This window comes from Puntigrus tetrazona, chromosome 23 (genome assembly GCF_018831695.1).
Source record: "Puntigrus tetrazona isolate hp1 chromosome 23, ASM1883169v1, whole genome shotgun sequence".
In the NCBI taxonomy this organism is placed as follows: domain Eukaryota; kingdom Metazoa; phylum Chordata; class Actinopteri; order Cypriniformes; family Cyprinidae; genus Puntigrus; species Puntigrus tetrazona.
In genome coordinates, this window is record NC_056721.1 from 15,830,004 (window position 1) to 15,846,455 (window position 16,452).

Genomic DNA, 16,452 nt, shown 5'->3' on the forward strand with positions numbered 1-16,452 from the left:
AATCGTAATTTAAAACTACATTAGCGTTACTCATTGTGTGTGTAAAATACTTCAATACAATCATTTGTTCCTCTACAGGAACAACCGATTGCAATCATAACTTGTAATGGACTCTAAAATGCATTTTACACTTGGTGAGTCTCCCACAGTAAGGGCAGGGCAGAAAATGAAACCAGTCAGAGGCCACATAGATGTTGTTGTTCACACAGTATAGACATCATACACATGTACAAGATTTAGAAACAAGGTTCATTTAGAATGAGATATGCTTGAATATCTTACATCAATAATCATTGTTATTGATAGACTTATTCTGGCTAGTAATTTTCATTCCAACACTTAAACCATATAATGATGGATATGGCCTCAGTCATTGTAATAAAGGAAATAGCATACAAAGGGGAAGACAAAAAATATAATTATTTGCACAATATTGGTGACTTTCAAAGCCAGTTTATCATTCTTGATAGCAGATATTCAAGCATCTCAGGGTCACGCAGAAATCTAGCATTTTTGCACAGCTATGCATGGGTGATAGATCTTAAAGAGATGATGCAATTTTACGAAATAACACGATTTAAACACAAAGAATATATATAAGCATTTATATTCAAGATCAGCACGTTTTGTCCTTCAAGCTTCACCCCTGCATACCAACACACAGCTTTACTCTTCATATAAAAGATCACATTTGACTCTTCTTTGCCCATAACATTAACATCTTGTTGAAAGGGGAACCATCCTGTTGTTGGCCTTGACTATCACATAAAACATCTGCATAGATACAAGACGGCGGGCAGATATTTGTCATTTCGTCTCCTCTGCTACACCACTTTCCTTTTAACTGACAGCTCAAAGAAACCACTCCACCGGTTTTCAGCTATTTTTAAGTCATCTTTAAAACTTAACTCGCTGTGACTGGCAACCAGCATTGTCAGGTCTATGAACATGCAGAGTTTATACTGTCTCTGATGTCTGAAATGCCATAGAATTTATTTTAGCAATTTAAACAAAGCTTCTAAAGTCCCTGACTCAGTCAGGTCACTTGTCGGCCATCTTGGTAACACCCATTTGCAGCAGGTAAAAGATATCCAGCTCCTAGCTGCTTGAATGGAAAAACAGAGAAATTTCTTTAAAGAACTGAGAAAGCTCTTTAAGCAAATCAAGCAAATTCAGGCTGGTTCTAGAGTAATCAAACTCTATCAAAAGGTAACTGGCTCCTTTAACTAACTTTCTGCTATGATGTTGAGTATTAGAGTTATCACCAATTTATTGATATGGTTTGGCTTAAACTCAAATCTATGATTCTACACCCACTCTCCCCTCTACTTCTATTTTCTCCTTTGCGAAACTGCTTGAAGTATGTTAATTCAGGTTATGATACAATGTAACACTAGTCGGATGTTGCTTTTGGCAAGATGGACCCATCAACAAAATGTGTATGTTAAGGGCATTTATTAAACTGACAAAAAACAGCACAAAATTAATCATAGACTTACGTCAACAATGAAGAAATCCAGCCAGCACCAGGCGTTGGTGAAATACTTGACAAAACCGTAGGCCACCCACTTTAACAACATCTCCAATATGAAGATGTAGGTAAAGACCTTGTCAGCGTACTCCAGAATAATACGGATTGTCTTCCTCTGTTCAATGTACACATCCTCAAAAGCCTACAGTAGATAACATACAGTTGCATTAATAAAACAAGTACTATCTGGTTTAAGTTAAAATATTAATATAAGAAACAATCATTTGAAATAATACAAGAACAGATTAATAAAATAATCACAATGGCAACTGGGAAAACAACTGAGCAGAGGGCTATTTCTTTGTGCAATAATTCAGTTAAAAACAGAGTCAGCTTTCAAAACCAATTGTATAAAGCAAGACCCCTGATTCTATTACATTCCTTTTTTGGCAACATTAGCAGTGCTAAAGACAGGAACATTTCCAGTGCCAGAAATAGATCCAATTGGATGAATAGTACAGTCCATTAATCACATCACCCAGAAATGCAGCTCTGGCACCAAGTCTCTACAATGGTTGCCTGCTTGAACCTAACATTATATATGCCTAACATGAACATTAAAGTAGTGTCCAAAACATAATGGAAATTGTTTGGGTTTTTTTCAAGTACAAAAAGACTGTTTTAATGTTTAAATTTAGTGTAAAAAATGTTTTTATGTTACAACACAATATAATAATAGAATCTAAAGCAATATTTTAGCAGAATGTTTCTAGTTAACTAGTTCAATACAGAACAAATTGCTTCTGCACACACTGTGTGTTTGTGTATATTCTCACCAATGCTCCACTACTGAGGAGGATCATAAAGATGATCAGAGTTTCAAACCAGTTGTGCTCCACAATGAGATAGCAGGTCTTCCGGAGGAACCACCAACTCTTACCCCAGCCCTCGGTGATGGGCACGTCACAACACTTGTAGCGGGCCACACAACCTGCCACAAAACAGCACACATTATACTTCTGTTCACACAATCTGTTAAAATTATTCTGTAAATACATAATCATCTGCCAAGAGAAATCTATGAGGCCTTTTACCTTCAGTCCAACAAGGTTCTGGGTCAACATACTCCTCTACTGCCTCCACCACCACCGCTTCCTCTACCTCTGGTTTAATATCTATGGTGCTTCCCTCTGAAGAGCTGATGTCATCCAACTAATTAAAAAGAGTTCACAAGTGCCAGTTTTTGATGTTAAAAAATGTAAATAGCAAAGCAAAAAAAATTACATTTGTAAATGCATTATTAAATACTTTACAACTGAAGATACTCAAACAGAATAATAAATAGCATGAGTTTAAGACTATTTGCCAGACCAGTGGCAGACAACAAAAGGTTTCTTTTTTACTATGTTACACATCCACAACTAACACACTTTAGCTCTAGAAAGAAATGACAAGCATCTGTATTCATGTTTCCCAATAGTGTTCTAAACGGCCTACATACATTTGAACATCATTTTGAAACAATACACTGCACTATATATCAATATCATGGGCGAAAATTTGCAAATACTTCAGTTTAGAATCAGTGAGCATTTACTCCTGAGGCCAAATCAATAACCACAGGGAATCACATTTCACCCACTAGAAACTAGGTCAAAGCCTAAAAGCATCACAACATCCGCTCTTTTGCATACTCACTTCTTTGCTGCCCTCTGCTTCAGACTCGCTGCTGAAATCTTCTGTGTTAAGATTCTCAAAGTCTGACTCGCCCACAGCAATGGGCACACATACGGTCAGGTTGGGGTTGTGGATGAAGGACATGTGGTCATCATCAATCATGTACTTGCCCACGCTACTGCCTATACCACTGGTGGTTCCGTTGCCATTTTTCTGATAGTCCAGGTCACGGCTAATGTCCACACCAGTGTGATTGGTGATGCAGTTTAGCTTCCGGTCGTACATGTCGTCTAGCGGCTTGGCCTCATCAGTGACCTTTCTCCTGAGGATGATGTTGACCAGTTCTCGAACTTTGACCTTCACCCAGGCAATTCCCTTCTTGATGCGAATAACTGCAATCTGCAGGTTGTTCATCTCGCCGTCATCATCGGAAGCTGCCAAGTTGTCTGCGCTGAAGGAGCTCAGCAGCAAGGCAAGGAACAGATTCAAGACCTGATCATGGTGAGAGAAAATATTATAAATTAGCTTCAACTTACCAAGAATACTCCATTTGAAGGCATTTTATGCAACATATACTCTAAAATAAGTTTAAAGTGCCCCTATTATAGATTTTTGAAAATTACCTTTCATGCAGTTTATAACACAACTGTGTATGAAAAAGTGTAAATCGTTGAAATTAGTCATTTTTAAAATGAATCCCAAGCTGTTTCATGCTGATGTCAACATGAAATATTAGCATATTGCCTGCCCAATTGTTGGTCTTTTCGCCTTGGTCTGAATGGAATTATAAATTAATTCTTTGCCACTTGATGCCACTAATAATAGCCGTTTTCCCAGGTAAGGGCACTGCACTCACAAATGCAGGCATTACAGGAATGATGAAATTCAAATGAAACTAATCGAACAATCACTGCAGATTAGCCTCACACAAAGAAATCGTCAAGCGATTAGTTTGATTTAACGTAATGCGAAATGTACTTTACAAAATAAAATTTAATAATAATAATATTTTAATAATATTAATTTTTACTTTGCATGACTGTCAACCTGGTATTGTGAACTACCAAAACTAAAATATTAACCTTTCATTACCCATAAAAAAGGCAAAAAAGGACCCAAAAAGATTATAAATACAATTTAAAGAGAATCTCAGTTTAAATCACAGCTGTTTTTTCTTATGCTTTTATTTGGTTCAACTTAGGTCAGATAGAATAACGTATTTAACGTATGCTCAAATATCATGACAAAAATCACTAATAAATCTAAAAAACACTTACCACCAAGTTTCCTATGACCATGACCATCATAAAGACGATGAGACACATTGCCTGTCCAGCCACCTCCATACAGTCCCACATGGTCTCGATCCACTCTCCACATAAGACCCGGAAGACGATTAAAAATGAGTGAAAGAAGTCATTCATGTGCCAGCGGGGCAGCTCGCAATCACTAGCGATCTTACACACACAGTCCTTATAGCTCTTCCCAAACAACTGCATGCCCACCACGGCGAAGATGAAGACGATGATGGCCAACACCAGAGTCAGGTTTCCTAAAGCTCCCACCGAGTTGCCGATGATCTTTATCAGCATGTTAAGGGTGGGCCATGACTTAGCCAGTTTGAAAACTCTCAGCTGTTAAAAAGAGAGCACAAGCAGAATTAACATATTCAGTATTATTCTTTGCATGTGTGCTATTGAAAACAAAGGGCAATTTCATTAAAGAGTTGTGCCACTTCATTATGTCTCATTCACTAACCACCCACAATTCTGTTTAACCAGACGCTACTTTACAATAATGTTGCTCTGTATTTAAATAAAATAACTGTCATTCTTTGCGATACAAACACACCTCCTTTCTATGTAAATTAGGCTTATTATACTCACGATCTGCCTGATGCAATTAACATTGTGCTATTACCTCCCACAGAAAGAAGGTGCTAAACAGAAGTTTATTAAAGAGAGATCTGTGTTTATGCTTGTTTTATTTATATTGGAAGCAGAAATTCATTAAATTATGATAAATGACATAAATGACTGCGCAGACTTGGCAACCTTTTTTTTTTATCTTCAGTGTGGGGGCAATATTTAATGTTAAATAATTTTCATATTTTACTCAGGGTCTGCATTCAGTTTGTGATATTCCTCTTATACAGTATGTTATAGTAAACAGTAGGGATGCAACAATACAGGTTACGGTTTACCTTTTTAACCACATTGTTTTGGTTTTTATATGCAGTTTTCACTTTTGAAAATGGAAAAATGCTTATTAAAAAAGAACTTAAAGCACTTAAAGCACTCCCTGATACTGAGTGCTTTTTCTTTATCACTTCATTAAAATATATTTGCTTGTATGTTTTGAAACTATTATTATTTAGAATTTTAAACAATAATTAATGTATTATATATTAATAACAATATTTAAAAAGTAGCCTGCTTACATAATTTAATAAAAATGCTCAAAATAAATGTTGTATATAATCGTAAAGCATTGTGATATCTAATTGAATCGAATAGTTGACATCATAATCGTAATCGAACTGAACTCATGAAACCAGTACAGATTAACAACTCTATAATCCATTGCTATTCAACATAGCCTTTGTAACAGTATAGAATATGTTTCTGCAACAGGCTGTTGCTTTTTTTGAGTACTGCGTGTGAACAGAGGCATCCCCAGGTTTCGCACACTTTAGAGTGATAAATCGCACCAGCATACTACGAGGTCAAAATGCATACAGGTTGGCAGGTCCGTATAAGCAAACATGCAGACAACACTAAAAGCATGGTATTTCAAATTTTGTTAGCATAAAGTTGCAGTGTAAGGGAAATAGCAAGAAAATCTTTTACTCTCTTTAGTCATGCACATTTGAGTGAACCTGGTTATACAGAAAACAAAAATGTAGGGCAGGGATCAGTTGTTGATTGAATAAAACATATTCATTGATGAACATTTTAATCAATAATAAGCAATTAAAAATAGAGAGATTTTGCATTTCCTGCCAACTTAACAACTGATTCTGTTCCCTGATTCACATAATTTCTTAACACAATGGCACATGCACACACATCAAAGATCTGAAGCAATAAAAATGTTTACCAATCGGAATGATCTCAGCACAGAAAGACCTTCTACATCAGCCAAGCCCAACTCCATTAAACTCAAGCTCACGATAAAGCCATCAAAAATATTCCAGCCTTCCTGGAAATAGTAGTATGGGTCCATTGCAACCAGTTTGGCAAACATTTCGGCAGTGAAGATACCAGTAAACACCTGGAAGAAATAAAACAGAAAATTCACCGATTGATGACAAACACTTTGAGACAGACCTTTTGTTTCTTCTAACATTAACATTACAATAAAAATATATATATATATATTTTAATATGTTTCTTTAATATATCTACATACATATATACACACATTGATTTGTTTTGTTATATAAACTACTTGTTACATTGTGTGCTATGCTCAATGAAATAAAATCTCAATTTAATGAGCCAGACTAATTTATAAAAGCAATATCTTATATGAACTGATTAAAGACTGCTCGTTCCTGGCCTAGCACCAACTACATCCTGGCCTACACATTGACAATAACTCCCTGACCAATCGCTACAAGACTCTGTGACATTCAAAGTGTCAAACAGATCATCCTGCTGTCACAGCTGAAGGGTGCAGTTAATCACCCCGCAGACGGGTGAACTGGGGGAGGGTACAAGGTGGCCTTGACTCCAGGAGGCCTGCCGCGTGTCTGCACAGCCAGCAAATGTGAGTCACGCTGCCACCTGCACAGCCACGACCAGCTCGGTCCCACAGGTGTACTGAATTTGAATACTTGCATCATTATATCACCATGTCCGCAACAATTAACTAACATTTTAATGAGAGAGACCTGGCTATTTCATGCACATTATTTCATCCACAACTCATGGTCACGTGGCTTAGAAAATCATGATTTGTGTTAGGTGTATAGTGCACTGCACTGATTTATGATGCCTAACACTTTCGGTGTAACTTAATATAATGTAACGTAATAAAAAAAGCAATTTAGTTCATAAGTGGGTACATATCTGTACTTTCCTGTAACGTTGACTATTTTACAAGTACTTTTACACTCATTCAAATGCAGGAACTAAATTGTGTAGATTCATGCTTCTAGAACTGTGAAAATGCCACCATTTTAGAGCTACTCATCGATTAGGCTACATGAAATATTTATGCTGGCTCTGCACCACCACATTCAGCCAGTAGCTTAGCACTGTCTCTACGCCAGGCAAAAAAATGGCTTTGAGTGTTCCAACAACGTCCCTGCAGAGACTACAAAAATGTATGCCATGGGGGAGGGGCACAGTTTCATCAAGCAATGAAAGAATTTGTTATATTTGAAAGACTCTTGAAAAAAAGGACAACGTAGGATCCTCACCAGGTTTCCGACAGACAGCACATGATTAAAATTATCCGTCATAGGGTAATGCTCCATGGCCATAAAGAGAGTATTCAGCACAATACAGATAGTGATAGCCAAATCTACAAAAGGGTCCATCACGATCAGGTTCACGATCTCCTTAACCCTCATCCAAACAGGGCCGCACTCCCAGATAAGAAACGTGTTGGCAAATTTGTACCAGCATGGTGGACACTTCCTCTGAGACTCTTCCAATTCTGGAAGCGAAGAGTGAGAAATATGGTAACCATGGTAACAGATTTCTTCTTCTTTTTTTTAAAGCAGTACATTCTTTAGTTTACAAGATAAGGACGTACCCTCAACCAATGTGTTGGTAAGCGCACTCATGACACTGTTAGCTCGCTCCTTGCGCCCAAACGATGCGTTAAGCTGCTCTACAGAAACCATTAGAGAGCCTGAGAGTTTCTTCTTGATTTCGAGATCAGTGGTTGGCTGTTAGGACAAAAATAAACATTAGCACTACAACATTATACAGTGCAGCCAATGGGCGTGGGAAAATCTGCATCAAAGGGCTAGTTAAAGAAAGGTTGGTTAGGACAAAAACTTTTTGTCAACACATTTTGTCCAAAAGGAGCCATTTTTCATTTGAATGCATTAAAGCAGAGACATGCTGGGCTCTCACAAGAGAGAAGGTTGGGTGGAAATTCATGGGTATTTGTTAGCATTCCTGTGATACATATTCCTAACATAAGCATGTGATTAACATGCTACACGTTATCAAAATGCTCACTCATATGGCCATTGAATACAGTCAGACATGTTTTCTGAACTATTTACGTTTTTTAAAAATATCCAGAATGATGGAAAGGCTATGAATAAGTAACTTATTCAAGTTTCTCATATTATAAATCTACCACTGTTCTCCGCTCCCTTCATCCTCTCATGTGAAGCCCCTGCATCTCCAGATTTTAGGAGATCCAGTGAGCATGCATCAGCATGCATTCAGTCTAAGAAGTCTGGAGAAGAAAAGAATAAATATCATGATCCATTAACCTCATGCTAAAGATCTGAAGCTATAACAGACCTCTATAAGATTCATAAAGCTAGCAGACTACCATGCTAACTACAATGCTTCCATTATAATTACAGTGCGAAGAAATGGTGCTGATTATTAAAATAAAAAAATGCATGTGTATACACTGTAAAGAGGAAACACACTGAAAAAAACACATGGGATAGAAAAGAAACATTTGTAGATTAAGAGAAAATATGAAAAGAAAATTGAAGACTAGGTTGGAGGTGGAAGAATTTCATGGTTAATTCACCTTTGCGCAAATATGAAATGAAATACAATTACAAAAGACACTGAGCTGACATATGTAAAAATAAATAAATAAATGCGAAAATATGGAAAATGTTTTTGATTGTGGGTGCGTATTGAGATTATGCATTGAATTTTAATTACCATTAAAAATGTTGGGGTCAGCAAGATTTTTTTTTTTTTAGTTAATACTTATTTAGCAAAGATGCATTAAAAATTAGCAAAAGGGACAATTAAACAATGCTACAAAAGATCTATTTCAAATATATGAACTTCATAGTCATCATGATTATCTTTAAATAAACATCAATTCCATAAGTAGCATGACCACTTTCAACATTGAAGTAAAAAAAATGTACTTTAAAATTAAAGGAATAAATTACATAAAATATATTAAAACGCAAAATTAGTATTAAAAACTACAATAATATTTCACAGTATTACTGTTTGATTCTCTTTAAAAACATAAACAATTCCAACCCCAAACGATTTAATGGTAATGTATGAAAACCCAGTTTTATAATCTTACTAGTTAATTTACTATATACTATATACACCAGTCAACATTTGAGCTGGATCAAAACATTTCAAAGTTGTCCTAAAACCAAAACGCATTCTTGTTCTAGAACAAACCTTTTTGATCCACTTCAAATGTTGACTACTGTATAGGTAGCAGCTTGTTCACTAATTTCAAACTGGCATAGGAGGGCAGCATATCACACAGGCTTTCAGAGCAGTCCTCAACAGAAAGAGAGCTAATTTTAGAGCAAAGTCAAAATAACCATTACACAAATGCATCAGAAAGAGAAAGAGCCAAACAGAGAGAGCCAAGGTTCAGAGATAGATAATGCCCATGCCTAGACTGATCTACTCTTAGACTTCCTTACGCTGTCATCAGTGGCTGCCTTATCTATTATCACCTCAGGCAGTAGGCGTCCGCCAGGGCCCGGCCCGATGAGAGAGACCACTCCATTGCAATCCACAGTGCTGTTGCGCTTGCCATAGTAACCCGTGTAGCTGCTGCGACGTTGTGGGCTTAAGAACGAATCGCGTCGCTCATCATACTCCTCAACCGTGCTGTGTTCATCATCTGCAAACTCATTCTCCGAGCCTCCGTCCTTACAGCGGCTGAAGATGCTGCTCTTACTGTTGCGTCTTGAAGGGAATGGTGAACCTGGGATGCTGAGCAGAGACTGAAGGGGGGAGACAGAGAGAGACATCTTTTGTTTTACACACTTGTTCTCGACAGTCGAATGTTGGACATTAGTCGCAGACTTTAGGAACTTTCCCAATTACTTCTTAAAAGCAACAAGGGCACAAATAGGAAGTTAACCAATTCACAATTCGATCATTATTTTAAGAATAATATCAAGCAAATATTTTTTCATTTTTTCTAATTTTTTATCCCTTTAGAAGTTCTCTAGACTGTTAACTTTAGTTTGTTGCAGAACTAACCAGCACATTATTAGAAAAGGCAATGTATTTTAAATGTATTTTATTTATAAATGTATTTTAAAAACTTATTTTCTAACTCATTATCTAATTATTAGTAGATAAAGCTGGATCACAAATGATTTGTGCTAACATAAATGCATTTAGGTAGATTGGAGTAATCCTCTGCTTCTTCAGAGGCAGAGGTGTTGAGAATAAATGATGACTGCTATTTCCATGATTACATCCAACAACAGAACACTTCAATCGTTTAGGAGACATTTTTATCTACCACTTCTCTGGTGTCAAAACAATGGCGGACCATTGGGTCTATGATAAAACCACCACTGTCAGTCAACAATCATGGAGAGGCCTGTGCAGAACTAAATCACTCTGCCAAGAATCTGACAGAGTATCAGCTTGATCTGAGACACTGCTTATGATTTATCAAAATTATAAAAAAACAGTGGGTGGATTTTTTGCATTATAGGGTAGTTGTACACACACACACACACACCATCAAGACACATTTCAGGTCAAAAAGTGAATTTTGCATCTGATGATTCCCTTAACAGAACAAAACAACAACAAAAAATAGAAGTCATTCTGTACCTGGTTCATTATAGAACTCCTACGTCCTAAACGGTTGTCAGGGAAACGAAATCTGCTCCTCCTGCTTCCATCATCTGATTCAGATTTGACAAACTTCTCACTGTCCCCTTTCTCCTTGTCCTGCTCTTTCTGCCGCCACTTCTTCTTGCGGTTGCGTCTCTCTTTGGCACTCTTGGAGCTGAGCTTAGACATCTCAGATGAGCTGCAGGACAAGTTCCCACCTCCATCACCATCATCCTCCACCACGTCCTCAGACACCGTCCCCGCCGATGTCGCCATTGCATTAGCCTGCAGTCAAAAAATGTATTAGTCATTCATCTAAATTTAGTTTCATTTCAAATTTAGTTTCAAATCAAATGTAAAATTTAGAATCCAGCAGAAAAACACTGCACTAAATCACATTTAAGCATTACAAAGAGGGCATATTATAAGCATTAAAACATTGCCTGACCTGTGCATCCTCCTGCTGTTTCTTCAGCTGTTCCAGCATGGCTTTAAACTCCGCCTCCTTTCGCTCCGCCTCTTCCATAGTGGCCTGGTTCTGTTCTTCATATGCCATGGCCACCACAGCCAGGATCAAATTCACAAGGTAGAATGAGCCAACAAAGATCACCAGCACAAAGAAAATCATGTAGGTCTTCCCCGCTGCTCTCAGGGTCTGTGGAATATGAGCAGATCCTCTTATTATGTTACAGAGCATTTATACATCAAAATAGAAAATGGTTTGTTTTAACACACACACACACACACACACACACACACACACACACACAAGAATTTCTCAATGCTCATAATAATACTCAGGGAATTTGTCCACATTATTTCACTAATATACAAGTGGCAGAGATGTACTTGCTGGAAAAATGCAAATGTCAGCTCATTATTCTGAGCCTCGGTCGCATCTATTTGACCTACTTGTGAAAAGAATGCAAATACACATACATACATTTAAGCCCACAATCATGCATCTGTTCTTTTAAATAGACTGTCTCAAGACAGCCACTGGCACCCTGAGATGCTATTGTGCAAACAGTGAGACAGACTGTTTTGGAGTAAGAAAATTAAAAAGAGAAGAACGGAAAGATAACCAGCAATTTCACGGTTTTCAATAGTACAGCTGGTTTGCCTGACAAAATAATGAGAAAATACTAAGCCAAACTTATGAGGAGTTATATTCCTTATCAGCTTTTAAAGAACCTGTACCCGTCTTGTAGAAACAACTGCTTTTTACTGTTTAATACAGGGTCTATAGCATTCAGAACATTCAACTATATTAAAACTTCTTAAGAATTACTAAAGTATTAAAATTACATAAGAGACAACTATAATGTTTTTATTCAATTTAAATCTATACAAATTTTTTGTAGAATAATAATTCCTATTTAATAATTGAATTAGTTTTTATATGTTTCATGATTAAAAGAAACATTTAAAAAAAAAAGATCTGTTTATGAGTAACAATGCGATATCTGGTGTTGAGATAAAAGGGGTCTAGAAGACTATGCTTGTATCTACATGTAAAAGCAAAGAATCAACTAGAGCTGGAGCTATATTTAGCATTTTACTATTTCGTCTTCTGGCTGTCCATTACCGCTCCTGATCCCAAAGGGTTCAGTGTGTTTGTGTGCATCCTGCACAACAAGGGCAGTCTGCAGTGGCATAAATATTGTAGCTCGTCCTAAACACTTTTTTGATGTGTACCTTTTTAGTTTGTTTAATTTCAATGCTAAATGCAAATGATTATATGTGACTTGTGCAAAGTTAGACCCGTATAATTCAGCCATTTTAATAGTATTCACATACACATAATTTTCAAAAAGATTAATTTACTCAGGAGAAAAAACTGTGAAAAAATCTTTAAATGGGACTGAAAGTGATGAAAGAGAGAAAAAAAGACCACGCCCTTACCAGCTGGTACAAGTTCTCCCAAAAGTCTTGCGTCATGAGGCGGAATAGAGCCAGGAAAGCCCAGCCAAAACTGTCAAAGCTGGTGTACCCATAGTTTGGATTGCGACCAGCCTTCATGCATGTGTAGCCTTCAGGACAGCGACTGAGAGGGGAAAAGAGCACACAACCCAATAATGACTTGGCACCATGACGGATTAGCATGCAACATTGGTCAGAGCAGAGTCTCAGTGAGCTCTTGCGTGTTTTGTCTTTTTTAACAAGTAAGTGTTGTTTATTATTTTTATGTCTGTGTCACGTCATTTATGGTTTTGTAATTATGTTGTGAAGAAGGCCAGACACTCACCCTGAATCAGAGCTGTTTCCACACAGAAGAGCATCCAGCTGGTCTGGCAGGAAGTAGAAATTGGCTGATGACAAAAAGAGATAGAGAATGTTATCTAGACTGTTTTGTACTTCTCAACCAATCAAGTTTATGGCCAAAACCGACAAGGCAGATAAACACCCAATATTAAAATTATTATATATACAATTTAACAGTGTTGAATTATACGTTAAATTAACTAAACAAAAGCTCACTATCATTCATGATGTACTCATCCCAGTTGAATGCATGGGTGCCATTGGCCTGGAATATTTCTGTGATGTTGATGGGCCAGATGACACACTTTTGCCGCAGATTTCCCATGAAGAGCTGCAGACCAATGAGGGCAAAGACACTGAGGCAGAAAACGGTGAGGATCATCACATCTGACAGCTTCTTCACCGACTGGATCAAAGCGCCAACAATGGTCTTCAGACCTTTGAGATATCGAATATGCACACACATACACGCACAAATATGTACACACACACAAACACACACACACACACACACACACAAAAAAGGCATAGAAAGTTGCATGTGTGTTCAAGTCCCAGAAGTGTATAAAAGGAGTCTCAAGGTATGATGTGAGGAATTCATATTTTTAAATGTGAGGCCATCTACGTTTCATTTCTTGTTTGCATTATTACGTAGATTTGTGGTTTTCAACTGGTGGTGTACAGTAGTGATGCGCAGGTCATCTCATAACCTGCAGACCTCAGGGGGAGGTTGAGGATGGGAATTTAAAAGAAAAAAGGTCAGGCTGCTAAATCTAATGTTTAGGACAGGTTCTCAGAGACAACAGCAGTATCGGCAATGTATGTTTTTGCCAGTTTACAGAGCGATGTTTCCAAGCACTTTCAGGCTGAAATAAAGGCTGTTTTTATTTACATTACAATAACTGATATTTCTATTTAATGGTAACGGGTGCGGGGAGGGGAAGGATGTAAAAATAGATACAGTGGTGCAGGGTGGGACAAATAATTTCATAAAAGAAATTGGGTTGGAACAAAACCCAACCCACGCATCAATAATGTGTAGGTAGTTTCTGATTGTAGGGAACATTTCTATCTATCTATCTATCGCAAGTAAATATTACTTTTCAAAAGAGGGAAAAAAACCTTTTCTATACTTTTTTTTGTTGATATCACAGGTCAGGCAACCGTTGAAACTCAAAAATCATCTGTTACATGGTTTTTGGCCTAATACGTTTGGTATGATAAATTGCTGGCTGTTGAGAATACCAGTTGAGAACCACTGAGATGGATGCTTAAGGGTGCACTTCAGCATAAATTAATGTTTTTAATTGTTCATTTTCATTTTTTTCATAATATCATACCTTGAATCCTTATTTTAAATTCACAGTGACAATGTATAAATAACAGAACCACAAAATAGATTTTAAGTGTCTTTACACACATACTGTTCGGGAGCCATCCCATCATTTGCTCTATTCAGATAAATAATTCATTATTCTGCTTAAACATGGTTTAATGGTTTACAACAGTAAATATATTATTTCAGAAAATGCAAAAATTTGTCCCAAATCCGTTTTGAATTCCAGCATTCCAGAATAGAAGCTGAAGGTTCTCAAAGGACAACCTTCAAAGAACTCTCTTGACAATAAAGGGAGGGCTCCCTGAAACAGCGAGAACAGCCTGACATCCAGTTGTCTATTAATACTGCAGCACAACCAGAGGGCCATGACATGGGGAGAATAAAGCAAGCAGGGACTAGGGGGGTGAAGACTGCATGCAGGTCATTTCAGCTCGAAGGCTGAACAGAAACAAGTCCAGTGTAAAAATCTTCCAAGGCTCCATCAGACATGCTGAGCTAAACATCATCAGAACTGCACTGACCCCTCAATAACTCCCTCCCAAAAATAAAAGAGCTGCTTCACCTTCAGGACAGTAGGCACTCAAATTAGTATTGATATGCTATGAACTTCTTGCCCAAAACCCCCACAAAAACATCACAAAATCTCGCAGGGCTCAGAGATTTGATGAGTAGGCTTTAGTTCATAGCCTTACTGAAAATAACACAGGATGACAAATATGACTGTAAAACCTAGTCAGCTAAATAAATCCTGTTATTTCACTGAAAATGACTTGCATATGACACTAATGTTTCAAGACATTAAGCTAATGGTCTGGAAGCCTCTAAATAAAATAAACAACTGTACAGATAGAATTAAACAATTGAACTTATCTGAAACAGATTTTAAAAAAAGCATTCTTCCCTGACCATCTGCACTATTCTTGTTTTATTTCCAGGTGCAATTTGTGAGTTTCATACAAAATAAAGAAAAAAAAAAGTGAAGAAAAATGAATTGTCAAAAAAAAAAAAAAAAAAAAAAAGCAGCCAAGCACTTAGTAGGCTAATACTATAAAAGCAAGTGACTTCCAAAGCATCATGCAGCATAAAATATGTCCACAAACTAGGCTTGGCAGTCTTCATAAATAAGTAACAAGCATATTCTTTGGGAACTCACTGAGAGCTACGCAATTTTCATTTTGGGGAACATAACATAGCTTGTTAAAAAATATCTACCCTAGTGCTCTGAGGCCAGGGGGCTAGTTTGAAAAGGTCTACCTGTTCACTAATACATATATTATATAGCAGAATAAATGTGTTCATACCCTTATAGTTTGATTTTTGAGAGACATACAAGCTCACACACTAGTGAATTCTACAAATAGCTTTCATCTAAAGTCCTAAGTGGTAAAATCTGAAATTAAACATGCCTTACGTAACACAAAGATCTGCTTTAGCAAGATCTCTACAACAAACCTACAAATAATGCAATAGCTAAAGTTCAACCCAGACCAGGGTTTATTCACAGATACCTTTTTTGATTACAAATAAGAGGTTGAATGGGTTTGGTCGCTAAAACTTTCTAATTAGCTCTAATCTTCCCTGACGTTTCTAAATGGGCAAAAGGGTGTCGAAACCAAGGACTCTGGAGATTGATAGTAGACTGCAAAGCCTATCAAAAATGTATAAGTACCATTTTTGATCATTTTGGAGATTTGAAAAAAGCAAATTAAATGGTCCTCTCCAAATTAATTTCTGCTTAAAAAAAAAGATTTCAAATCGAATAGTAATAGGGGATCATACTGAACGTTAACCTCAGCGTCAAAACTGCATCTCACCTGGAATGACAGAGATAGTTTTCAATGCTCGGAGAACTCTGAATGTTCTCAGCGCAGATACATTCCCCAGGTCCACAAACTCTGTTACATATCTGAAATAAGGGAGGATCA

General features: G+C 37.1%; 1 protein-coding gene across 5 annotated transcripts in view; it reads right to left on the bottom strand.

The window, feature by feature from the left end:
* The window catches only part of scn8aa (sodium channel, voltage gated, type VIII, alpha subunit a), a 46,115-nt gene that overhangs the window by 15,295 nt on the left and 14,368 nt on the right, over nucleotides 1-16,452 (bottom strand). For 2 of the 5 annotated variants that reach the window (XM_043225006.1, XM_043225010.1), the window contains exons 6-20: nucleotides 16,342-16,433; nucleotides 13,405-13,626; nucleotides 13,172-13,235; nucleotides 12,829-12,970; nucleotides 11,372-11,578; nucleotides 10,921-11,208; nucleotides 9,765-10,070; nucleotides 7,913-8,048; nucleotides 7,575-7,813; nucleotides 6,248-6,421; nucleotides 4,426-4,782; nucleotides 3,170-3,640; nucleotides 2,566-2,683; nucleotides 2,308-2,462; nucleotides 1,500-1,673 (exon numbers count right to left, since the gene is read on the bottom strand). In XM_043225006.1, coding sequence (XP_043080941.1) covers nucleotides 1,500-1,673; nucleotides 2,308-2,462; nucleotides 2,566-2,683; nucleotides 3,170-3,640; nucleotides 4,426-4,782; nucleotides 6,248-6,421; nucleotides 7,575-7,813; nucleotides 7,913-8,048; nucleotides 9,765-10,070; nucleotides 10,921-11,208; nucleotides 11,372-11,578; nucleotides 12,829-12,970; nucleotides 13,172-13,235; nucleotides 13,405-13,626; nucleotides 16,342-16,433 — 3,145 coding nt within the window. The remainder of the gene's footprint in view (nucleotides 1-1,499; nucleotides 1,674-2,307; nucleotides 2,463-2,565; nucleotides 2,684-3,169; nucleotides 3,641-4,425; nucleotides 4,783-6,247; nucleotides 6,422-7,574; nucleotides 7,814-7,912; nucleotides 8,049-9,764; nucleotides 10,071-10,920; nucleotides 11,209-11,371; nucleotides 11,579-12,828; nucleotides 12,971-13,171; nucleotides 13,236-13,404; nucleotides 13,627-16,341; nucleotides 16,434-16,452) is intronic. The other 3 variants (XM_043225011.1, XM_043225012.1, XM_043225007.1) reach the window with 3 other exon arrangements.